A 24,866-nucleotide genomic window follows, 5' to 3' on the forward strand; every position below is an offset into this window, starting at 1 on the left:
GTCTCGAGTCTTTTGCAGACTCTAATGCCTCGTACACATGACCGGTTTTCCCGACGGGAAAACTGCCATGTTTGCTTTTTGTCGGGAAAACCAGCCGTGTGTATGCTCCATAGTAGTTTTCCCGAAGGGTCTGGTATGGATTGGACGGGTGGTGCTGTTTTTTCTTTGTTTGTTTTTTTAAAGCTGGTATTGTTTACATTCTGCTGTCAGCAGGGAATCCCACTGATAGCAGATGAGTCATGGTTGTTAAGGACGTGGCGGCCGTCCGCTCCTTAAAGTGGAGGTTCATCCAAAAATCAACTTTCTGTCACTAGATCCAGCATACTGCTGACATCTGCAGTATGCTGGATTTTTTGTTTTTATTTTTGTACTTATCGTTTTAGCCGTATTTCTTCTCTGGCTCCGAGCGGGGAATCCTTCGGGAAGTAGGCGTTCCTAAATCAAGCGCAGTTGATTGACGGGCTTGGATAGCGCGTCACGCCATCCGGAAATAGCCGACGTGACTCTCGGCTGCTTACGCAGCCTGCGCCTGCCGTGTAGAGCTGACTGCGCAGGCGCCGTAAATTGCAGAGAGTCACGTCGGCTATTTTTGAAGGGTGTGACGCGCTATCCAAGCCCGTCAATCAACTGCGCTTTATTTAGGAACGCCTATACCCGGAAGGATACGCCGCTCGGTGCAGGAGAAGAAATACGGCTAAAATGATAAGTACAAAAAATAAATAAAATATCCAGCATACTGCAGATGTCAGCAGTATGCTGGATCTAGTGACAGAAAGTTGATTTTTGGGTGAACCTCCGCTTTAATAACAACCAGCAATTCTTCATTTCTAGGGTCCTACTACAACCTCAAATCCAGAAAAAGTTGGAATGCTTCGTCAAATCTACAAAAAAACAGAATGCAATGATTTGCAAATCTCATACACCCATATGTTATTCACAATGAAAAACATCAAATGTACCATTTTAAGAAAGAAATAAGGTAACTTTGAAATTAAAGCGGGAGTTCACCCGAAAAACTATTTTTAACATTAGATTGAGGCTCATTTTGTGAAGGGGAATCGGGTGTTTTTTTTAAAATCGAAGCCGTACTTACCATTTTAGAGATAGATCTTCTCCGCCGCTTCCGGTTATGGTATGGCGTTCCTATTTGATTGACAGGCTTCCGACAGGCTTCCGACGGTCGCATACATCGCGTCACGAGTTGCCGAAAGAAGCCGAACGTCGGTGCGGCTCTATACGGCGCCTGCGCACCGACGTTCAGCTACTTTCGGAAAATCGTGACGCGATGTATGCTACCGTCGGAAGCCTGTCAATCAAATAGGAACGCCCAGTCCCGAAGACCATACCCGGAAGCGGCGGAGAAGATCTATCTCTAAAACGGTAAGTACTGCTTCGATTTTAAAAAAAACACCCGATTCCCCTAGACAAAATGAGCCTCAATCTAATGTTAAAAATTAAGTTTTTGGGTGAACCTCCACTTTAATGGAAGCAATCTGAGTATCTGAGCACCACAAATGCTGCAGACATCATTAACCACTTAGCAGAATGGCACGGCTGGGCAGATGTACGTACCGGTACGTCCTGTAAATCTACCCAGCCGTGGGCCACGGGCGCGGGACCACGGGACCCGATCGCCGCTGGGGTCCCGCGATCGGTCCCCGGAGCTGAAGAACGGGGAGAGCCGTATGTAAACACGGCTTCCCCGTGCTTCACTGTGGCGGCTGCATCGATCGAGTGTTCCCCTTTATAGGGAGACACGATAGATTACATCACTCCTACAGCCACACCCCCCTACAGTTGTAAACACACACTAGGTGAACCCTAACTCCTTCAGCGCCCCCTGTGGTTAACTCCCAAACTGCAACTGTCATTTTCACAATAAACAATGCAATTTAAATGCATTTTGTGCTGTGAAAATTACAATGGTCCCAAAAATGTGTCAAAATTGTCCGAAGTGTCCGCCATAATGTCGCAGTCACGAAAAAAAATCGCTGATCGCCGCCATTAGTATTAAAAAAATAATAATTAATTAAAATGCAATAAAACTATCCCCTATTTTGTAAACACTAAAAAAAATTGCGCAAACCAACCGTTAAACGCTTATTGCGATTTTTTTTACCAAAAATAAGTAGAAGAATACGTATCGGCCTAAACTGAGGAAATTTTTTTTTTATATATATTTTTGGGGGATATTTATTATAGCAAAAAGTAAAATTCAAATTTGTCGCTCTATTTTTGTTTATAGCGCAAAAAATAAAAACCGCAGAGGTGATCAAATACCACCAAAAGAAAGCTCTATTTGTGGGATAAAAAAAGGATGCCAATTTTGTTTGGGAGCCACGTTGCACGACCGCGCAATTGTCAGTTAAAGCGATGCAGTGCCGAATTGCAAAAAGGGGCCTAAGAATTGTATTTTTTTTTTTATTAAAGTGACAGTTTTTTTTATTAGGGCAATACACGTAAACCGGGCAGTAGGGTTGCCACCTGTACGGGAATGACCCGGACAGTCCATTTTTTGACAGCTGTGCCCGGGTTTGTATTTTCCTGTAACCCAGACACCACAGCATAAGCTCCAGTCCCAGCCAGTGTGGAAAGTACCTGCAGCCCTCCACCAGCACCATGCCTTCACGTGGGATGGACCCCCCACTGATATGCTCTCCCGAGTCCCACCAGCAGCCAGGGCCGGATTCCAGACAAGGCCAACAAGGCCAGGCCTCGGGGCGGCAGTGGGTGCCGGGGCGGCACTTTTATATCGGGAGCCCCCCCTGTCATGTCACGGATGGTGAGAGGAGAGAAAACAGGGGGAAGAGGAGGTGAGATGGTTCTCAATGTAATTTTCGGCAGCAACATCCCCCGCCTCAATGTCATATTCGGCAGCAGGACCCCCCCTGCTTCTCAGTGTCCTGCCGAAAAAGTCCCCCGAGGATAATGTCTGCGCAGGCGGGGGCGGCATTAAAGGACCCAGCCTTGGGGCGGCAAAGGGAGTAAATCCGGGCCTGCCAGCAGCACTCCCCCCCCACTCCTGTGGCTAGAGTGGTGAGTGCCTCATCCTGTTCCCCGCTCCCATGTGCTCTCTCCCGCCAGCAGCAACCCCCCCGCGGGGCAGTGTAAACTCCCATGACAGTAAGTAGTGACATGTCAGTGCAGTGATCAGTACAGACTGTCACTTGTTTCTCCAATTTTCCAGGAACTGATCACATTTAAAAAGAGAAAAACAAATTAGCTGGACATTTTGCAAGTTTTCTTTTATTTGTTACATAAATCACACAGCACTGCATAAAGGGATTGCCCTTTTTTTTTTCTTTCCCTTACTAAATATGGTCGCCGCCGCTTCAGGCTGCGTATATCCAATAGCAAGAGAGAGAGAGGGATCTGGCTGCGGAGTGGAGCTCCGCGTTTGACAGGAAACATGTGGCCTCCACTTCCACGAGCCTGTGGCATGTATTGAATGTTTGTGACGTTAAAGTTCATTTAAAAAAAAAAATTTTTTGAAGTGGAGGTCACATGTTTCCTGTCAATCGTGGAGCTCCGGTCTGTAGCCACGCCCATTGGCGGTTCCTGTTACACCAGGAGGCGGGAGCGCGCGAACTTTCAGCTCGAAGAGAAGAGAAGGGCGAGGTGAGAGTCTGCGATTCCCTTTCTATGTAGGCTGGGAGTTGTAGTTCCTCCGTTGTGTGATCCTTATAGACCGACTCTTCTAATTTCTCCATATCTGATGTTTATAAGTTGCTCCTGGGACTTGTAGTTCCTCCATTTCCAAAACTCTCCCTAACAGCATGAATAGGCCTGTGCTCCAACCGTCCAATGTCCAGCCTTCTCCTGGGTGCCTCCACCTTGTAATCCTATCACTACTATGCATGCATGTTTATAGGTTGCCACCAGACTGGCATGTGTATTCTAGTGGCAGCTGGTGCTCAAAAGATTGGAGGGGAGGGCACAAAAACACGCCACCACTGTGCCCATCAAATGCAGCCACTGTGCCAATCAAACGTAGCCACTGTACCCATAAATTGCTGCCACTGTGCCATTGAATGCAGCCACGGTGCCCACCAAATGCAGCCACTTTTCCCCATAAATTGCTGCCACTGTGCCCATCGAATGCAGCCACTGTGCCCATCAAATGCAGCCACTGTACCCATCACACGCAGCCACCGTACCCATAAATTGCTGCCACTGTGCTATTGAATGCAGCCACTGTACCCATCGCACGCAGCCACCGTACCCATAAATTGCTGCCACTGTGCTATTGAATGCAGCCACAGTGCCCATCAAATGCAGCCACTTTTCCCCTTAAATTGCTGCCACTGTGCCCACCAAATGCAGCCACTGTGCCCACCAAATGCAGCCACTGTGCCCACCAAATGCAGCCACTGTGCCCACCAAATGCAGCCACCGTACCCATAAATTGCTGCCACTGTGCCCATCAAACGCAGCCACTGTGCCCATCAAACGCAGCCACTGTGCCCATCAAACGCAGCCACTGTGCCCATCAAACGCAGCCACTGTGCCCATCAAACGCAGCCACTGTGCCCATCAAACGCAGCCACTGTGCCCATCAAACGCAGCCACTGTACCCATAAATTGCTGCCACTGTGCCATTGAATGCAGCCACTGTGCCCATCAAACGCAGCCACTGTGCCCATAAATTGCTGCCACTGTGCCATTGAATGCAGCCACGGTGCCCATCAAATGCAGCCACTTTTCCCCTTAAATTGCTGCCACTGTGCCCATCAAATGCAGCCACTGTGCCCATCAAATGCAGCCACTGTGCCCATCAAATGCAGCCACTTTCCCCTTAAATTGCTGCCGCTGTGCCATCGAATGCAGCCACTGTGCCCATCAAACGCAGCCACTGTACCCATAAATTGCTGCCACTGTACCATTGAATGCAGCCACTTTTCCCCTTAAATTGCTGCCACTTTTCCCCTTAAATTGCTGCCACTGTGCCCATCAAATGCAGCCACTTTCCCCTTAAATTGCTGCCACTGTGCCCATCAAACGCAGCCACTGTACACATAAATTGCTGCCACGGTGCCCATCAAATGCAGCCACTTTTCCTTTTAAATTGCTGCCAGTGTAAATCACCGCGCCTGTCGTTTCAGCCAATCAGATAACAGACCCGAGCACCTGATTCAGCGGCGACCATAGATTCATGCATTACATGTATCTATCTATGGTGATAGAGAAGTGGCAGGAGAGTGGGGGCGGCGCCCGTGCACCCCTCATGAACGCACCGCCACTGATATATTCCCTCCATATCTAAGCTGCTTCCTTAGTGTGCACAAAGGCTTGGCTCCTGTGGTGCGGGCCTCCGCGCCAGGGCTTGGCTCCTGTGGTGCGGGCCTCCGCGCCAGGGCTTGGCTCCTGTGGTGCGGGCCTCCGCGCCAGGGCTTGGCTCCTGTGGTGCGGGCCTCCGCGCCAGGGCTTGGCTCCTGTGGTGCGGGCCTCCGCGCCAGGGCTTGGCTCCTGTGGTGCGGGCCTCCGCGCCGGGGCTTGGCTCCTGTGGTGCGGGCCTCCGCGCCAGGGCTTGGCTTCTGTGGTGCGGGTCTACACCATACGCAGATTGTCGGAGGCATTCTCTGATGATCTGCAGTAATCTACAGAACACTGGCACCATGCCGGAAAAAGTAAACTGAGCTCCTCAGAAAAGGCGTTGCATTGCCACTCTGGAGCTCCCACTACTGTCAATCACAGCAGTGAGAACCAATGGCACCCTTCTGGTGTCTCAGCCAATGAGGAGGGAGAGTCCCTGGAGAGCTGAGGCTCTCTTGCATATCATTGAAGGAAGATCGGGTTCAGGTAAATATTCGGGGGGCGGCTGTAAAGAGGAGGATGTTTACCTTCATGTATAGAATGCATAAAGGTAAAAAAACATTGAGCCTTAACAACCACCCAAAGAGGGAAGCTTTGCTTGTTTGCACCCTCCACTGCCACATTTTGGTACTTTAAGGGGGGAGCGGGTACCTGGTTTTGACAGGTACCCGCTCCAACTTCCAAGTAAGGTCTCCATGGCAATCTTCAAGTAGGTCCAGCCCCTCCTACTTTACACACAGAGTTCACCGAAGACAGCAGGACCATTTAAAAAGCGCAGTGTGACTCACGCATGCGCAGTAGAGAACTGTCTGTGAAGCCTAAAGACGTCACTGCCAGTTTCCCTTATTAGTGAAGATGCGGGCGCCTGCACCCAAAGCTGATTAAGACCCAGGTTTACACTGACTGCGGGTTAGAAATCGAGTTCAGCTGAATTCATAACGGTCAGTCTGACTTCGGTAGCGATTTCAGGGACTTTTGTGCGGGTTCCTGCACAGATGTCTATTCAAATTGCCCCCGAAGTCGCCAAAAGAAAGTGCAGGAACTACTTTTGGGAATCTGTGCAGCTTCACACAAATTCGGACGGTGCCATTGCCGACAATAGCCGCCGATTTGCCCTGTGATTTTCACAAGTCAAATCGGCCCAATGTTAATGTGGGTTAAAAAAATCGGCTTGGGGGTGCCGATATTGCGGGATTCCTAGACAGGTAAGTTTCCTATTGGGTCAGCAGCTACAGTATTTGTAGCTGCTGAACTAAAAAAAAAAAAAAAAATTGTCCAGACTGGAGCTCCTCTTTTACACCCATGATCACCAATGTGTGGGCTGGGGGTGGGGGGTTTACCTTTCACTGCCAAAATCACCCCAATGCGGGTGGAAGGGTTAATAATACTGACCCCAATGCTGAGGGTTATTAATGCGTCAGCCGGCGCCACTGTTGGGGGGCTGTTGTTGCGTCAGCCGGCGCCACTGTTGGGGGGGCGGTTGTTGCGTCAGCCGGCGCCACTGTTGTGGGGGCGGCTGTTGCGTCAGCCGGCGCCACTGTTGTTGCGTCAAACGGCGCTGCTTTTGTTGCGTCAGCCGTCGCCACTGTTGTGGGGGCGGCTGTTGCGTCAGCCGGCGCCACTGTTGTTGCGTCAAACGGCGCTGCTTTTGTTGCGTCAGCCGTCGCCACTGTTGTGGGGCTGTTTTTGCGTCAGCCGTCGCCACTGTTGTGGGGCTGTTGTTGCGTCAGCCGTCGCCACTGTTGTGGGGCTGTTGTTGCGTCAGCCGTCACCACTGTTGTGGGGCTGTTGTTGCGTCAGCCGTCGCCACTGTTGTGGGGCTGTTGTTGCGTCAGCCGTCGCCACTGTTGTGGGGCTGTTGTTGCGTCAGCCGATGCCACTGTTGGGGGGCTGTTGTTGCGTCAGCCGGCGCCAATGTTGTGGGGGCTGTAGTTGCGTCAGCCGGCGCCACTGTTGGGAGGGCTGTTGCGTCAGCCGGCGCCACTGTTGGGGGGGCTGTTGTTGCGTCAGCCGGCGCCACTGTTGGGGGGGGCTGTTGTTGCGTCAGCCGGTGCCACTGTTGGGGGGGCTGTTGTTGCGTCAGCCGGTGCCACTGTTGGGGGGGCTGTTGTTGCGTCAGCCGGTGCCACTGTTGTGGGGGCTGTTGTTGCGTCAGCCGGCGCCACTGTTGGCGGGGCTGTTGTTTTGCGTCAGCTGGCGGGGCTGTTGTCGCGTCAGCCGTCGCCGCTGTTGTTGCGTCAGCCGTCGCCGCTGTTATTGCGTCAGCCATCGCCGCTGTTGTGGGGCTGTTGTTGCGTCAGCCGTCGCCGCGGGGCTGTTGTTGCGTCAGCCGTCGCTGCTTTTGTTGTGTCAGCCGACGCCACTGTCGTGGGGCTGCTGCGTCAGCCGTCGCCACTGTTGTGGGGCTTTTGTTGCGTCAGCCGACGCTGCTTTTGTTGCATCAGCCGACGCTGCTTTTGTTGCCTCAGCCGACGCTGCTTTTGTTGCGTCAGCCGACGCCACTGTTGTGGGGCTGTTGCGTCTGCCTGGGTTGGTGGGCGGCTGTTGCGTCTGCCGGCGCCACTGTTGGTGGGTGGCTGTTGCGTCTGCCGCCACCGCCACTGTTGGTGGGCGGCTGTTGCGTCTGCCTCCGCCACTGTTGGCAAAAATGTGCTGGGCCGCACTCAAAGCCCTCTATAATTTCATATGTTTTTCATACAACCATTCAGAATTGACATGAGTTTGACAGAAAGCAACGGAATCAGAAGTGACGATCTAACTTGTGTGACACCAAACTCCGTAGTTCTGTAGTGACGTGTACATTGTATTACCAACGTGTGTGCACCCAGCAGTCAGGTTTGTATTCATCAGAACTTGTTTTGTTTTTTGCTGATAGGAACCATCAGAATGAGGACGGGTGAAGGAAGTTGTGGGGATGGAACATCTTTAGAAGCAACCCTTCCAGAAGTGAGCATCATTGTAATTAGCGATGATGAGAGTGACGTGTCCGCACTTGGCAACTCTGTCCTGCTAATTGAAGATACTCCTGGTAAGTAATATTCATGTATTAGTGGCAGATTCCTTTTATAGGTTTTTTTTTTTTTATTATTTATAGGCAAAGTTTACCTCCAAAAATAAAAGGATTTTACAGGGAAAAAAAATTGTGTTTTTTTTTTTTTTTTGGTACGTTCTCTTGCACAGTCTTCCTCAGCTTTGTGCCTGTATGGACTTTCTGTTACAAAGCTGGAGGAAAAATTAACAAACGACGAGCCTGCTAATCAGCGCACTCACTTAATTGTATCTAATCCAATCAATCTATGGAAACTCTCCTCACTACTGTCATGCTGATCAATGGTCACCACCAAAGAAGGGGGACAGGAATACCATAGAGCAGTGGTCATCAACCATGCCCTACAGGGCCCACTAACAGGCCAGGTTTGCAAGATAACTGAAATACATCACAGGTGATCTCATTTGCTCCTCAGTGATTGCAGTATTCTAGAATGCATCTCCCCAAGGTAATACATAAAACCTGGCCTGTTAGTGGGCCCTGTAGGGCAGGGTTGATGACCACTGCCATAGAGCAATCAGTTTGCATGGATGAAATGTGGTCATATGCTGAGTATTAAAAGCAATATTCAGGGTAGAAGGCATAACTGCTCTGTTCCCAAACCAAGTGTACCCAGGCAGGTAGGACATATAATCCCTTAAAGCGGAGTTCCACCCAAAAATTGAAATTTTGCTTTTTTTCGGAATCCCTGACTACGGTGTCACATTTGGCACCTTTCGGGGGGAGGGGGGGAGCCAGATACCTGTCTAATACAGGTATTTGCTCCCACTTCCGGGCATAGATCGCAGTATCCGCGGTGATCTACTCCATGTCCGGCCCCCTACTGTCTTCTGGGAGACACACAGGTCCCAGAAGACAGCAGGGACCAGTGAGATGGCGCGGTGCGACTCGTGCATGCACAGTAGGGAACCCGAAAGTGAAGACGCAAGGCTTCACTTCCTGATTCCCTTACTGTAGATGGAGGCGGCAGCACCCGGGCGGATCTGTTTTCACTCATCCACTTGCTCAGCAGGGATGGATTAGTTGATCCCCGCTGAGCCGGCGGATCACAAGTCCGTCTCCGCTCACTGTGCAGAGACGGACCTTTTAGATCTCTGCTTTCCTCTATGGGGGGGGGGATCGGATTAAAATGAACCGTATGCATGGAAACTGTAGTTAAGTTAGACCCCTTTCACACTGGGACGGTTTGAAGGCGCTATTGCGCTAAAAATAGCGCCTGCAAACCGACCCTGAGGGCTTTCACACTGGAGCGGTACGCTAGCAAGACCGCTCCAAAAGTCTTGCTAGCCGCATCTTTGGAGCAGTGAAGGAGCAGTGTGTTTACCGCTCCTCCACCTCTCCTTCCCATCGGAAGCAATGGGAAACCGCGGCTATACCGCCGCCAATGCGCCTCTGCAGAGGCGTATTGACGGCGGTATTAACCCTTTTTAGCCCTATTTTTATTGGCGATTTACCATCAAAATACAGCTGCAATTCCAACGGTAAAGCACCGCTAGAAATAGCGGCGCTTTACCACCACCGCACCTCCCGCCCCAGTGTGAAAGGTGCCTTAATGATTCTTATCGGTTGGTTAAGAACTTGAATAGCAGAGTTAACAGCGTGTGCATCCTCACTTCACCATAGCCAAGCCATGTCCCCTGTATGCCTTTTTCTGGTGTGAACAAGAGCCAAGTAGGCAAGAGCCGACGTCACACATAAACACTTTCAACTTGTATGCAGGCCCTTGCACTATGTTGTTGAAGGCAAATCTAAAGGAAATCGAACAGCAAAAGTTGTATAGTGTGGGGCAGATCCACAAAGATCTTCCCCGGCGCATCGTATCTGACATACGCTTAGCCGCCGTACCTTACCTGGCTTTGGTTCGAATCCATAAAGATTTTGCTCCGTAAGTTACGGCGGCGTAGTGTATCTCAAGCGGCGTAACGGCGCGGAATTCAAATTGGGCGGGTAGGGGGCGTGTTTCATTTAAACAAAGCGCGTCCCCGCTTACTCAACGCGGAAAACGAAGGGAACGCCACCCAGCGGACGCCGAAGAATTGCATCTTGGATCAGAAGACGTACGCCTGTCGGATCTGACCCAGATGCTGTCGTATCTTGTTTTGAGGATTCAAAACAAAGATACGACGCAGGAAATTTGAAAGTACGCCGACGTATCAGTAGATACGTCGGCGTACACTCTCTGTGGATCTGCCCCTGAGTATCCAGCATTAGGCTAAGTGAAGGGGGCAAATGTTTATAATATTCACTGTGCATTTATATTAAAAGACTGACTCTTCAGATTCTTGAAAGCCCTGTTGTGACTGGTTCGTTCATTTTAATATACATATATTTTTTATTATACATGTATTTTTTAAATATTTCAGAAAGTTTCTTCACACCAGAGAAGAGGAAGTTGGAAGTGCTGGATGATGAACTTGCAATAACTTATAGTAAAAAGCCTCACGTGATGCCACACGCCAGATACGACTGCACTTTACATCCTTTCACGTAAGACGCACATAGTGTAAACCGCATTGTGCCCGGGGTGTATAGTGGACTGTAGTTATGACATGAATGTTTGTTCCCTAGGCGTGTGGAGCAGGAGACTGATGTCCCGTTGGAGGAGAATTCCAGCTCCTGTGGAGAATGTTATTGCTACCTGTGTGACAAGCTTGCTTCAGAGGTAAAAACAAAAATAAGAACTTTTTTCCAAATCAATTTTTAACCTTAAAGCGGGAGTTCACCCATAAATACTGTTTTTGCGCTTTTACCCTTAGATTGATGCTCATTTAGTCTAGGGGAATCGGCTAGTTGTTTTAAAATCCGAGCATTACTTACCGTTGTAGAGAGCGATCTTCTCCGCCACTTCCGGGTATGGGTCTTCGGGACTGGGCGTTCCTTCTTGATTGACAGGCTTCCGACGGTCACATCCATCGCGTCACGATTTTCCGAAAGAAGCCGAACGTCGGTGCGGCTCTATACTGCGCCTGCGCACCGACGTTCGGCTACTTTCGGAAAATCGTGACGCGATGGATGCGACCGTCGGAAGCCTGTCGGAAGACTGTCAATCAAGAAGGAACGCCCATTCCCGCAGCCCATACCCGGAAGCGGCGGAGAAGATCGCCCTCTACAACGGTAAGTAATGCTCGGATTTTAAAACAACTAGCCGATTCCCCTAGACTAAATGAGCATCCATCTAAGGGTAAAAACAGCATATTACCGGCGAACCTCCGCTTTAAATCATGCCAAACCATGACACTACAATCATTTTTTGATTTTTACTTTGTACAAATTGATAGCTTGCATCACTGCCATTTATATGTAACCGCTGGCTACTTTTTTTTTTTCTGTTTGTTTGTCTGTGTTTTCTCTTTTAGTGTTCCTCATGGACGTGTCCCTCAGACTGCCATTGTAATGCCCACAACAAGAGCAAATACTGGAAAGAGCGCCGAGACATGGCTTTAGCTGGTATCCTTACCATCTTCAAGCTGGATCTTACAGAGATAGATACTGAGCTTAGGGAAGGAGGTGCTTATGTATTCCAATACTTTTTTTTTTTTATATATGTATTGCTTTGACATTAGTCATAAAAAAAGCCTATTGGGCATACATACTACAAGACTAAAAAAAACACACACAATAAAAAAAGGTGATATGGCAACCAGGACACTCCAGCACTCAATGAACCATACACAATGGCCCGGATTCAGAAACGAGATACGACGGCGTATCTCCTGATACGCCGTCGTATCTCTGAGTGCGCTCGGTCGTATCTATGCGCCTGATTCATAGAATCAGTTACGCATAGATTTCCCTAAGATCCGACTGGTGTAAGTGTATTACTCCGTGGTATCTTAGGCTGCATATTTACGCTGGCCGCTAGGTGGCGCTTCCGTATAGTTACGCAATGAAAATGCTAATTAGGTAGATACGCCGATTCAGAAACGAACGTCCGCCCGGCGCCTTTTTTTTTACGTCGTTTGCGTTAGGCTTTCTCTTCCGTTCATAGACGGACACAGCCTTCATTGACATTAGGGTTATGCTTCTAACTCTCCTGGTAGGAAGAAGCATAACCCTAATGTCAATGAAGGCTGTGTCCGTCTATGAACTCGGAGAAATGGATTTTACGGTGAGTACAAAAATCCTATTTTTTCCAGCGTAAAGTTACCCCTGCTATATGAGGGGTATATGCGGCGTATCCTATGTTCAGTATGGCCGTCGTTCCCGCGTCAAATTTTGAAAATGTTACGTAGTTTGCCTAAGTCGTTCGCGAATAGGGCTTTGCGTAAGTTACGTTCACGTCGAAACCAATGAGGCTTTGCGGCGTAATTTCGAGCATGCGCACCGGGATTTTTTCACGAACGGCGCATGCGCCGTTCAAAAAATACATCAAGTACGCGGGGTCACGATTCATTTTAATAAAACACGCCCACATCATACCCATTTGAATTAGGCGGGCTTACGCTGGACGAGATACGTTACGCCGCCGTAACTAAGGGCGCAAGTCCTTTCTGAATACGGAACTTGCGCCCAAAATTACGGCGGCGTAACGTATCGGAGATACGTTACGCCCGCACAAAGATAGAGAAATGTATCTGAATCCGGGCCAATGACTCCAGCAAAAGATAAAATAGAGCTTCCAACAGGACTATAGTAGTTCCTTTCTAAAGAGCAAGTGGATCTAGCGTAATAGTATTATTGAGTTTACTCAGTAGAAGCAGTGGTAGTAGGCTATTCTAACCAAATGTCCCATACCTTAGAATATTTTTGGGGGGCAGCCTTTAGATTCATATGTGAGTTTGTAGCGCGGGAACCGCTGTATTAACTAGGCGCTTATAGAAGTAAAGTGGTGGCTGAGGGAGATTTTCCATTTAAGAGCACAACCCTCACATATCTGGTTGAGATACCCGACCCCCTTAGTGGCCCAGACACTGGGTTCCAGGAAGGAAAAGAATTTGGGAAGTGTCGGATTTAACCACAAGGGTGTATGAGGTGACCAACTGTGGGAAGGTGGTGGGAGTTTAAGGTGCCAGGCCCTAAATAGCGCCTCCATGGACGACGTGGGTAGAAATGCCTCTATACAGCAAATTACGCAAGGCCTCATAAGACCCTACATATGCCGCTTCTAAGACCACCTAAGCATTGTTTTTGTCAGATATCCGCCAATTGTGTGCATTTGAGAACAGTGCTGCAATGTAGTAGGCATTAAGGCTGCATTCACACCTGAGCGTTTTGTCGCCTGAAGCTCCAAAACGCTAGAGGGGAAAAAATACATTATTCTCTATGGACATGGTTCACATCTCCACTCCAAAACGCCGAACGCCTGAAGCTCAATCAAGTTCCGGACCCTTTTTTGTCGCGCCTATTGGGCGTTTTAGAACGTTTGTATTCCCATAGAAAGTAATGGAAACACTCTATTCAAGCTTCTAGCGCGACAACAAGCTTTTCTACGGTCGTTTTGTCGTTTTAATCAATAGAACATTTCACCCAGGCAGAAGATAAAAAAAATCTACAAACATAGCAACAAGTGATGAAAAGATGATAATTTTTCCTATTGGCTAAAATAAAAAACGTCGAAGTTCAAAAACGTTGGACGACGCTGTATGCAAACACGTGAATACGCACGACAAAACGCTGGAAAAAATACCAAAAACGCTACGCTCAGGTGTGAATGCAGCCTTACTGTATATCTCTCTATCTAACTATTATACCAGGGGTTGACAAATTTGCTTGGAATCTAGGAGCCGGCTAAAAAATGTTAGGAGCCAGAAAACGCACCCCGTCCCGACAAACTTGCGCGCAGAAGCGAACACATACGTGAGCAGCGCCCGCATATGTTAACGGTGTTCAAACCACACATGTGAGGTATCGCCGCGATTGGTAGAGCCCTCCTCTGTAACTCAAAACATGCAACCTGTAGATTTTTTTAAACGTCGCCTATGAAGATTTTAAAGGGTAAAAGTTTGTCGGCATTCCACGAGCGGACGCAATTTTGAAGCGTGACATGTTGGGTATGAATTTACTCGGCGTAACATTATCTTTCATAATATAAAAAAAAATGGGGATAACTTTACTGTTGTCTTAATTAAAAAAAAGTGTAATTTTTCCCCAAAAAAGTGCGCTTGTAAGACCGCTGCGCAAATACGGCGTGACAAAGTATTGCAACGATCGCCATTTTATTCTCTAGGGTGTTAGGATAAAAAATATATATAATGTTTGGGGGTTCAACTGTTTAACTTGTAATGCTAAACTTGCAATACCAACGGCTCACCACCAGATGGCGCCACCTTCCAAGCCAAGTCGCCAGGACACTATTTCTAGTCGCCATGGCGACCGGGATTTGTCGAGCCCTGTATTATACACATACTCTTTATTTTTATTTATGCGATCTCCGTAAGTTTCTGAATTTGACTTGGTATGAGCCTCTCGCAGGCTATTGCACAGCCGATCTCAAATGTGGGGAAGAAGCAGAACAGGCTGCCAATTGGGTATGTTGCAGTGCAAGTAGCACGATAGGAGGAGAGAATGAGAGAGATGATCGAAGTACTGTGCTGCTTCTCCTGTCACTGTCTAGTCGCAGGGTGGCGGAGGGAAAAGACCTGCGAGAGAAACTGTAACACAGAAATGTCAGGTTTCTCACCAGACAGCTGTACTGTGTGGCAGAGCTGTGTAAATCTCAGGAGGAGGTGGACAGAAATAAAAAAATAATTGTTGGGTAACATGGTTCATGCATTTATCTGTGTCTTTAGCTTTTTGCTGGAAGTTCAGCATTAATTATTTCTCTAATTTCATCCTAGTAGTAACCACCATGTCTGTTTGCTGTAGGAAACCAGCTGAACAACTTCCTATTGGAGCTCTCACCAGTGCAGCAAAAGTACAGGGATGGTACGTTCATGATGCTGGACAACAAGTGTTTATGTGCGTGCCACCGTGACAAGAAGCCCAAGTGTAACTTATGCATCATGGTCCACAAACCAATGCGTGTGCACAGGTAAAAAAAAAAAAAAATTTACTTTTTATTTGCTGTTTATAGTCCGTCATTTGACTGTTCACAGGAGGCTCTGGCGGCAGAGGGAGCCATTGGCTTATTCTGCTGTAGATCAACTTCTGTAAGAAAAGGGTGGGGCTGAGCGCGTGTGTGTGTGTGTTTATGGGCACACGGAGCCCTCCTCAGGAGCATTCCTGCACAAGTGCCCCCCAGAGAGCCAGTTAGGGCTTCATTCACAATGCATGGCTGTAGAAAGCAGCTCTCAGCATGAGTAAGGATCACCCAGCCCTTGCAGTGGTATGGGATTAAGCTTAAAGAATTTAGAAAGGTAAGTACTGGTATATAAGACAAATGGCATACAAAAACATGGGGGGGGGGGGCAGAAATGTTGCATCATTTGCAATCCACTTAATTTAATGGTATGTAATTAGTTTTTTTAGTCATTTTTTATCAGTCGCCCAGTTGTGGGCAGATCTATGCCAATTGCATCAAAGTGTTGTTCAATATACCAAATGCATTTATCCATAGTATATCTTATTTCATTGATCTTTATGCATATTTCTCCTATATCAAATGCCCAATCTTGGGTCTACCAACTATATTAAAGAGGAGTTCCACCCAAAAATGGAACTTCCACTTTTCAGATTCCTCCCCCCTTCCGGTGTCACATTTGGCACCTTTCAGGGGGAAGGGGGGAGCAGATACCGGTCTAAACCTGTTTTTTGCTCCCACTTCGGGGCATAGATATATGCAGTGATCTACGCCATGTCCAGCCCTTCCTTTATCCCCCTGCTGTCTTCTGGGAGACACACAGGTCCCAGAAGACGACAGGGACCAGTGTGACCATGCAGTGTGACTCACGCATGCGCACCTTGCGGCTTCACTTCCTGATTACCTTACTGAAGATGGCGGAGCCTCCACCCAAGAGCCGAGGGACAGATGCTTCGGGTGCCAACATCGCGGGTGCACAGGACAGGTAAGTGTCCATATATTAAAATTCAGCAGTATTTGTAGCTGCTGAATTTTATTTTATTTTTTTTGGCGGAATTCTGCTTTAAATACTGCGTGTATCGGCTGCAGTACTATCCCCGCTGATAAAGGGGACACCGTCATGCCACTCACATTGTTTCCTTTTTCAGCTTATGGAAATTTTGTGTGTTTTTGTGCGCCTTTACTTATAAATATTTCACACCCAAAGGCCCCCCCAGTCACACTTATGTGACTTGTCATACGACTTTGGGCATCAAAGCCGCATGAAAAGTCCATACCCCATGTTTTCCATTGATACCCATTCATTTATGTGTGACAAATTTGTAGCGACTTCATAGTAGTTCATGCTCTACTTTGATCTGATTTTCATGCAACTTGAGGGCCAAAGACTTCAATGGTAACCCTCAAAAGTTGTATAAAAGTCGTACCTAAATGTTTTACATGCAAAAGTGAATCTAACTGTGCAGAGGGACAAGAAGTCGCATCCAAGTCACACCCAATTTTCTACTAATACCCACAAAATTCAGTATCCATCACCTCTCGCCCATACCCTTCAATTAAAAAATAAAAAAGAGGCCCCCCTGATGTATATAATGTATTTGCAAGAGCAAGTTGGAGATTGTACACCTCATCAGTCCTCTGCATTGTGCAGGACAAGCCCACCAGCAGGGAGAAATGATAATCTACAGTACATTGATAATTTGGGAGTTTCAACATTCCTAGAGTTTAGTAAACTTGATGGACCCAATAACACTTGCATGCTTTGTTGACTGTATATGTCTATGTACTTTTTTCATTAACCATATCGGTCTGAATATATGACACTGGCTCCACCTTGTGGTATCATTGAGGTAATACACTTAAGCCGGCCATAGACGGTGCGGATTTCTTTCCTGCAACTACACAATTCCCCCATCAACACAGAGCGTGCTGACCGGGGCATCCCTCCTGCCGAGAATTTGTATTCTCCCACCAGGAGAACACAGTGGTAAGGTGAATCCAGCAGGCTGGTTGTACCCAAATTGATCAATAAACTTTGTACATTCAGCCTGCCCCTACATGGATCCTGCTGAACCGGCCGAGATTCAAACTGTCTATTGCCGGCCTTAGTATATGGCAAATTTGTTTTTTGTTTTTTTGTTTGTTTGTTTTAAACAAAGCCACATTTTTATAATGTTTGTATTATGACTAATTTAAAAAGATGGGCCTTGTTGGGCTGGCTGGATGAGGAATTATACCCGCCACACACGTTTATTGCCATTTTTAAGGTCCTGTTTTTGGCCAGGAAACTTATTGAAAGTGGTTGTCTGCAATAGCCCCCACACACTCAGAATGGATTGCATCCGTAAACGATTCTCTTATTAGGGAACAACTCGCATACAAACACCGGGGTAGTCCGGGGAAATTTGAAAATATCTGGGATCCCTGGTTGGACGTGCCAGGTCTGGCACCATTGCGACTTGTACAAAATAGAATTTTGGGGGGCAGACCCGCACCAGCTACTACATCGTCCTACGCGGTTATGCTAGATGGGAACCAATGGAGCTAGTTAGAAGGAGAGGAGCCAACAATACTCCCACACTGCCTCCCAGAGGGAGGCCAATATATATTTACAGACCCCTGCGGAAGTAGATTGTTTTTTATATCTGTGTGTTTTACCCAACAGTTTAATGTTTATGACCAATTTGGGCCGCCCCCCCCCCCCCTGTTTTGGGGAGACTGGCACCATGTTCTGCTCCATGACCCCATTTTGGTCGGCAGCAGAGTGGAGGAAAGTGCAAATTGGAGGACACACAGATAGGTGGATTCGGAAAGACTACTGATCTACTGATACGCCAGCCTAAGTCTGAATCTGCGCCAACGCAAATTTAAGCGTATTCTGGTAACCAGATACGCTTAAATTAGGCTAAGATACGAGCGGCGTAAGTGTCTTACACCGTCATATGTTAAAGTGTAATTTCTCTTTCGTTCATAGACGGACACAGCATCCTTTGACCTTAGGGTTATGCTTCTTCCTACCAGGAGATTTAGGCAGAATTCTACAGCACTTAAGGTGTTAAAAACTTTCCTTCATGCCGCTCCTCCCAGGGGGCGTGGCTCCCCCAGGCATAACCCCCACTCTGCTTTAGCAGCCTCAGTTTGTTTCTGCCTAACCGTCAGGAGAGTCAGGCTCTCTCTGGAGTCCTGGACTCTGGAGTTTTTTCTTGCAAATTTTTTTGCATTTTGCGAGTTTTTTCCTCGCTTTTTTATTTTATTTTTGAATCCTGCGATTCTTCTATCAACAGCCGACTGGGTGACAGGCTGGGTCCTCGACCCTTGTAGTCCCCCCAGGTTCGGCCTTCGAGCGTGTGCCGGCCCTCAGCTCCGCTTTGGGACGTCCACGACAGGCCCCATTGCTCCAGGGGCGGCCGGGGAACTTCGGTTCTAGGGCACACATATGACCGGTCTCTATGGCCTTGTCACAGTGTGTCTGGCTGACAGCCATGCCGTTCGCGGACGTTGGTTCTGTCTGGGATACCTCCAGCCAGGTAGTCGCAGGACAGGTAAGTAGTGGCCCCTTACTCAGGTAAGTGGTCTGGCTGGAATGTTTTCCCTTGGGAGGTCGACTGAGGGTTTTCCCCTGCTTTCCTCTCTCCCTTATTCCTCTCCCTCCTTTCCCCTTTGGGTGACGGCTGTGCAGGGGGTTTTTTCCCTGGGGCTCATATTTTTTTTTTTTTTTTCACTCGGGTATGGCTGGGGCTGTTCTGTGTCACTGCAGGGGACTGTGGTGGACATTCTGGGCATTTTTGTGTGTGCTGTGTGCTGTTTTGGTGTACTGTCATTTTTGGGTACACTGTCTTTTTAAAACTGCGCAACGGCGGCCATTTTGCCGGAGCCGCGCTTGTATTATTCGGCGGCCATTTTCTTGTGGCCGGCGCCATTTTCAGCACTAGTTCGGCCTCTAGTGGCCGTTTCGGCGGGGAAAAAAGACCGCGAATCATCTGAGGGGACAGACGCAGCGCTGCAGCTTCTCCTCAGCACACACTTGCCTTCACAGACCGCGCTGTACCAGGGGGTGGTGAGTCTCAGGGGGCCCCATACTGTGCTCTAGCGGCCGGGAGGTGACCTGTGGGGGACTTTTTTCCTGCCCTTGGCAGTAGGGGTGAAATGGCAACGGCAATATGGAGCCTGAATCAGGCCCCTCATTTCTTACAATGCCGGAATTAACCCTTAAGCGCCCCTCCCCCTGCCACATCTGTTGAATCGGTGTCGGCTGTCCTGGAGTCTTTTCTCACCAGGTTTGAAGCAGCCAGTGCTCGGTTGGGGGGTAAAAAAGCGCCCCCCCCCCGGAGGCTGTTTCTGGGGATATCTCTGACGCAGAATCTGATGCTTCTGGTTCTGTCATGTCTGAGGATGCGGGCTTAACCCACATGGACAGCGAGGATGACTCTGCTGCGGAGTCTGCTGATAAGGAATTTGTTGGAGCTCTTATTACTGCGGTGCGTGAGGCTCTTCATTTAGAGGATTTGGCGGAGACACCAGCGGTGTCAGTCCTTTTGGATTCCGCAAACCACCGCGTACCGCTAAGGTATTCCCCTGTGTTCCTTATTTAGACAATATGTTGTATAAGGAATGGGATACACCGCAAAAGGCTTTTACGGTTCCTAAAAGCTTTGCTACCGTTACCCCCTGGAGGAGGACTTTTTTAAAAAAGTGGGTCACTCCTCCGTCGGTGGACCCTCCTGTGTCCAGACTGAGTAAGGCTACTACGTTGCCTGTGGAGGGGGCTCCTGCTTTCAAGGACCCCGCTAATAGGAGAGTGGAGGCCGTGGCCCGCTCCCTGTTCTCGGTGGTGGGTTCGGTGGTAAGGCCGGCTCTGGCCGGAGCCCTGGTAGCTCAGACGCTGACTGAAAGGGCGAAGCTCCTGCTGCAGGACCTGGAGGTCCAGGGGGCTTCCGAGTCCTCTAGGGACCTGGCTGAACAGTTGATTCAGGGTCAGAAGTTTCTCTGCGAGGCGGATATGGATTAGATTCCTTTGCTTTCCAGGGCTTCTGTCTACGCAGTGGTTCTGCGCCGCCTTATATGGCTGAAGTGCTGGTCGGCTGACCAGTACTCAAAAAAGGCCTTGGTAGATTTGCCCTTTAAGGGCGGACGGCTTTTGGGGGCATCCCTGGATGACATCATTAAGGATGCCACTGGAGGTAAGAGCACCTTGCTCCCTCAGTCGGGGAAGGGTAGGGAACCTCGCCGCAAGCAAGGTCCTACTTTTACTACCCCCTAAACGGTTTTTTTCGTGCGCCAGCGCGGCTGGAAAAGGTCCGCAGGGTGCAAAAGCCCTTGCTGCCGGGCGTAAGCGCCCCTGGTTCAAAAAACCGAACAAGCCTGCGGACAAGCCTGCTTCCGCATGAAGGTCTGCCCCCGCCCGGGTCTCGGGTGGGGGGACGGCTTCACGACTTCGTGGATCGGTGGAATTCTCTTCTATCCGACCGTTGGGTTTGCGAGGTGGTCGCCTCGGGGTACAAGATAGAGTTCCTTTCTTGTCCCCCAAACAGATTTTTTTCCATCCAACCTCCAGCTTCCTCCGGATCGTCGGCTAGCCCTGTCCGGGGCTGTCCAGGATCTTCTGGACAGGGGGGTGGTTGTGCCGGTCCCCTCGCTGGAACGGTTTCGGGGGTTCTACTCCAATCTGTTCGTGGTCCCCAAGAAGGGAGGGGTTCGCCCTATCCTGGACCTAAAGGCCCTCAACTCCTTTGTCAAGGTGCAGCGATTCAGGATGGAGTCGGTCCGTTCTATCATGGCGTCCCTCCACCAGGGGGACTTCATGGCGTCCTTAGACATCATGGACTCATACCTGCATGTTCATGTTTGCACAAGCCACCAAAGGTATCTGCGCTTTGCGATCGGGGAGGACCACTATCAATTCGTGGCCCTCCCGTTCGGGCTGGCGTCGGCACCACGGGTGTTCACCAAGGTGCTCGCCCCGATCCTGGCCTTGCTACGGCAGCGAGGGATCGCTATCGTGGGATACCTGGACGACCTTCTCCTGAGAGCTTCTTCAGGCTCAGAGTTAGAGGAGGACGTGTCCATCACGGGTCGGACTCTGCAGGAGTTCGGCTGGTTTCTGAATCTCAGAAAATCAGTGTTGGTTCCGTCCCAGAGGCTGGAACCCCTGGGGCTGGTTTTGGATTCGGGGGAGACAAAAGTGTTCCTCCCATCGCAAAACCTGCTGACCCTGCAATCTGCAGTGAGACAGTTGTTGACCCAGAAGTGGTCATCTCTTCGCTTCTGCATGCGGGTTCTGGGTCTGATGGTGGCCTCCTTCGAGGCAGTTCTGTATGCCCAATCCACACCAGGGTACTACAGAAGGAGATTCTGTCACGATGGGACAGGGTCCCATCTTCTCTGGATCACCAGATTCGGTTGAGCCATCTGGCCAAGTCTTCCCTGGCATGGTGGCTGACGTCTCCGGTGCTTCGGTCCGGGAAGTCTTTTCTTCCGTGCCGCTGGACAGTGGTCACGACGGATGCCAGCCTCTTCGGCTGGGGGGGGCGTCTGGGGCACCCAGTCAGCCCAGGGGCGCTGGACTCGGGAGGAGTCCCGCCTGCCGATCAATATCCTGGAGCTCCGAGCAATCAAGCTGTGCCTTGTCAGGTGGTCGCTGGAGCTACAGGGCCGTCCTGTCAGGATCCAGTCCGACAACGCCACGGCCGTGGCGTACATCAATCATCAGGGCGGCACAAGGAGCTCGGCCGCGGCGACGGAGGTCGCTCACATACTTCGGTGGGCCGAAAGGTCCGTTCCGGCCCTGTCGGCGGTATACATTCCGGGAGTTCTGAATTGGCAAGCCGACTCCCTAAGTCGCATGACTCTGGATCAAGGGGAGTGGTCTCTCCACCCGGAGGTGTTTCAGATCCTGTGCCAAAAATGGGGCACTCCAGACGTGGACCTTCTGGCGTCCCGTCTCAATCGGAAGGTACCACGGTTTGTGGCTAGGTCAAGGGACCCGTGGGCAGACGCGTCAGACGCGTTAGTGGCTCCCTGGGTCAATATCACCTGATTTACGCCTTCCCTCCTCTAAGGCTCCTACCCCGCCTGCTGCGCAGGGTGGAAGCCGAAGGTATTCCAACGATCCTGATCGCCCCGGATTGGCCGCGTCGCTCTTGGTACGCGGACCTGGTACGTCTGGTGACAGACGCCCCCTGGCGTCTGCCTCTGAGGGAAGATCTCCTGTCTCAGGGCCCGATCTTCCATCCTGCTTTACGGTCACTGGCTTTAACGGCGTGGCTGTTGAAAACCAGGTACTGAAGGACCGGGGCCTGTCGGGCCCGGTAATCTCTACCATGCTGCGTGCACGGAAGTCCACTTCTCGAAAAATTTACCATCGTACATGGAAAGCATACATCTCTATGTGTGAGGAGATGAAGTGGCACCCCCGTACTTACGTGGTGTCCCGGATCCTGCTGTTCCTACAGCGGGGAGTGGACCAGGCTCTTGCCTTGAGCACGATCAAGAGTCAGATTTCTGCTCAGGCTGTTTATTTTCAGCGTCCCTTGGCAGCGAATTCTTTGGTTCGCACGTTTGTGCAGGGGGTCCGGCATGTGGCCCCCCCGGTGCGCCCTCCGCTACCTTCTTGGGACTTGAACTTGGTCCTCTCGGCGCTTCAGCGTGCCCCCTTTGAGGACATTCGGGAGATCCCCTTGCTGACTTTGTCGCAGAAGGTGGTCTTTCTGGTAGCTATTACCTCTATCAGACGAGTGTCTGAACTGGCGGCCTTGTATTGCAAGGCCCCCTACTTGGTCATCCATCAGGATAAGGCGGTGCTGCGCCCGCAGCCCTCTTTTCTTCCGAAGGTCGTTTCGGCCTTTCACATTAACGAGGACATTGTTGTTCCATCATTATGTCCTCAGCCGAAGAACCCGAAGGAGGCCTCTTTACATTCTCTGGATGTGGTTCGGGCCCTTCGAGTTTACTTGTCGGCGACAGCTCCGTTCCGGAAGTCAGACTCGCTGTTCGTGTCTGTGTCCGGTCCCAGTAAGGGCCTGGCAGTCTCGTCGGCCACCATTTCCAGGTGGATCCGACAGGTTGTGCTTCAGGCCTACGCCCTGAAGGGGCGGGCGCCTCCCTTTCGGGTCATGGCGCATTCGACCAGGGCGATCGGGGCCTCCTGGGCTTCCGACACCAAGCCTCTGTGTTACAGGTGTGTAAGGCAGCGACCTGGTCGTCGTTCCACACTTTTTCAAAGTTTTATAAGGTGGATGTGAGTGCATCTTCTGATGCCTCCTTCGGCCGCAGGGTGTTACAGGCGGCAGTTTAAGGTTGGAGTTCCTCCGTTGAGTAACTCCGGTTTTGTTTGGGGTGTAACCTGTTTTTGCTGTGTTATTTTCCCACCCCTCGAATTTTTTTGACACTGCTTGGGGACGTCCCTAAGGTCAAAGGATGCTGTGTCCGTCTATGAACGAAAGAGAAAAAAGGATTTTTGTACTCACCGTAAAATCCATTTCTCTGAGTTCATAGACGGACACAGCACCCACCCCTCCTTTGTTTGTACTGCTTGTTACGAACTGAGGCTGCTAAAGCAGAGTGGGGGTTATGCCTGGGGGAGCCACGCCCCCTGGGAGGAGCGGCATGAAGGAAAGTTTTTAACACCTTAAGTGCTGTAGAATTCTGCCTAAATCTCCTGGTAGGAAGAAGCATAACCCTAAGGTCAAAGGATGCTGTGTCCGTCTATGAACTCAGAGAAATGGATTTTACGGTGAGTACAAAAATCCTTTTTTTTAGGCTGGCCACTAGGTCGGCGTAGAATATGTAAATCACTAGATACGCCGATTCACGAACGTACGTCCGGCCGACGCAGTACAGATACGCCGTTTACGTAAGGCATTTTCAGGCGTATAGTTATTCCATCAAATAGCTGGACTAGTAATGTTAAGTATGGCCGTCGTTCCCGCATCGAAATTTGAAAATTTTACGTTGTTTGCGTAAGTCGTCCGTGAATAGGGCTGGACGTAATTTACGTCCACGTCGAAACCAATACGTCCGTGCGGCGTACTTAGCCGCAATGCACACTGGGATATGTACACGGACGGCGCATGCGCCGTTCCTAAAAAACGTCAATCACGTCAGGTCAACCCATATTAACATAAAACACGCCCCCTCAGCCTATTTTGAATTAGGCGCGCTTACACCCGCCGCATTTACGATACGCCGCCATAACTTAGCAGGCAAGTACTTTGTGAATCATGTACTTGCCTCGCTAACTTACGGCGGCGTAGTGTAAACACGATACACTACGACACCGCAAAGTTAAGGCGGTCTTTCTGAATCCACCTAATAATCTACTCGGGTCCTTGATCCTACGTACACGACTGATTTCATGTACCACTGAATAATTGTCTTCAAACGTATGTGTTGGAACAAATGCTATACTGGAGTGTATGGTTATGCTGAACGGATATTTTTGTGTCCTCAATGGTATGTTGCCTTTGTTTTTTGTAGCGCATTGGAAAATGTATTTGTGTGTTTTTTGTGTTTGTTTTTCAATAAAAACTTTCTGATTTAAAAAAAAAA

The 24,866-nt window shown here is 49.6% G+C and overlaps 1 protein-coding gene across 1 annotated transcript in view; it reads left to right on the forward strand.

Annotated features, from left to right (window-relative positions):
* Nucleotides 1-3,512: 3,512 nt before the first annotated feature.
* Nucleotides 3,513-24,866, forward strand: part of LOC120943248 — a 54,460-nt gene continuing 33,106 nt past the window's right edge. The window contains exons 1-6 of the mRNA XM_040356448.1: nt 3,513-3,618; nt 8,189-8,341; nt 10,726-10,849; nt 10,931-11,024; nt 11,719-11,869; nt 15,167-15,332. Coding sequence (XP_040212382.1) covers nt 8,200-8,341; nt 10,726-10,849; nt 10,931-11,024; nt 11,719-11,869; nt 15,167-15,332 — 677 coding nt within the window. The 5' untranslated portion in view covers nt 3,513-3,618; nt 8,189-8,199. The remainder of the gene's footprint in view (nt 3,619-8,188; nt 8,342-10,725; nt 10,850-10,930; nt 11,025-11,718; nt 11,870-15,166; nt 15,333-24,866) is intronic.

The sequence above is a fragment of the Rana temporaria genome, chromosome 6 (assembly GCF_905171775.1).
Source record: "Rana temporaria chromosome 6, aRanTem1.1, whole genome shotgun sequence".
NCBI classification, from domain to species: Eukaryota; Metazoa; Chordata; class Amphibia; order Anura; family Ranidae; genus Rana; species Rana temporaria.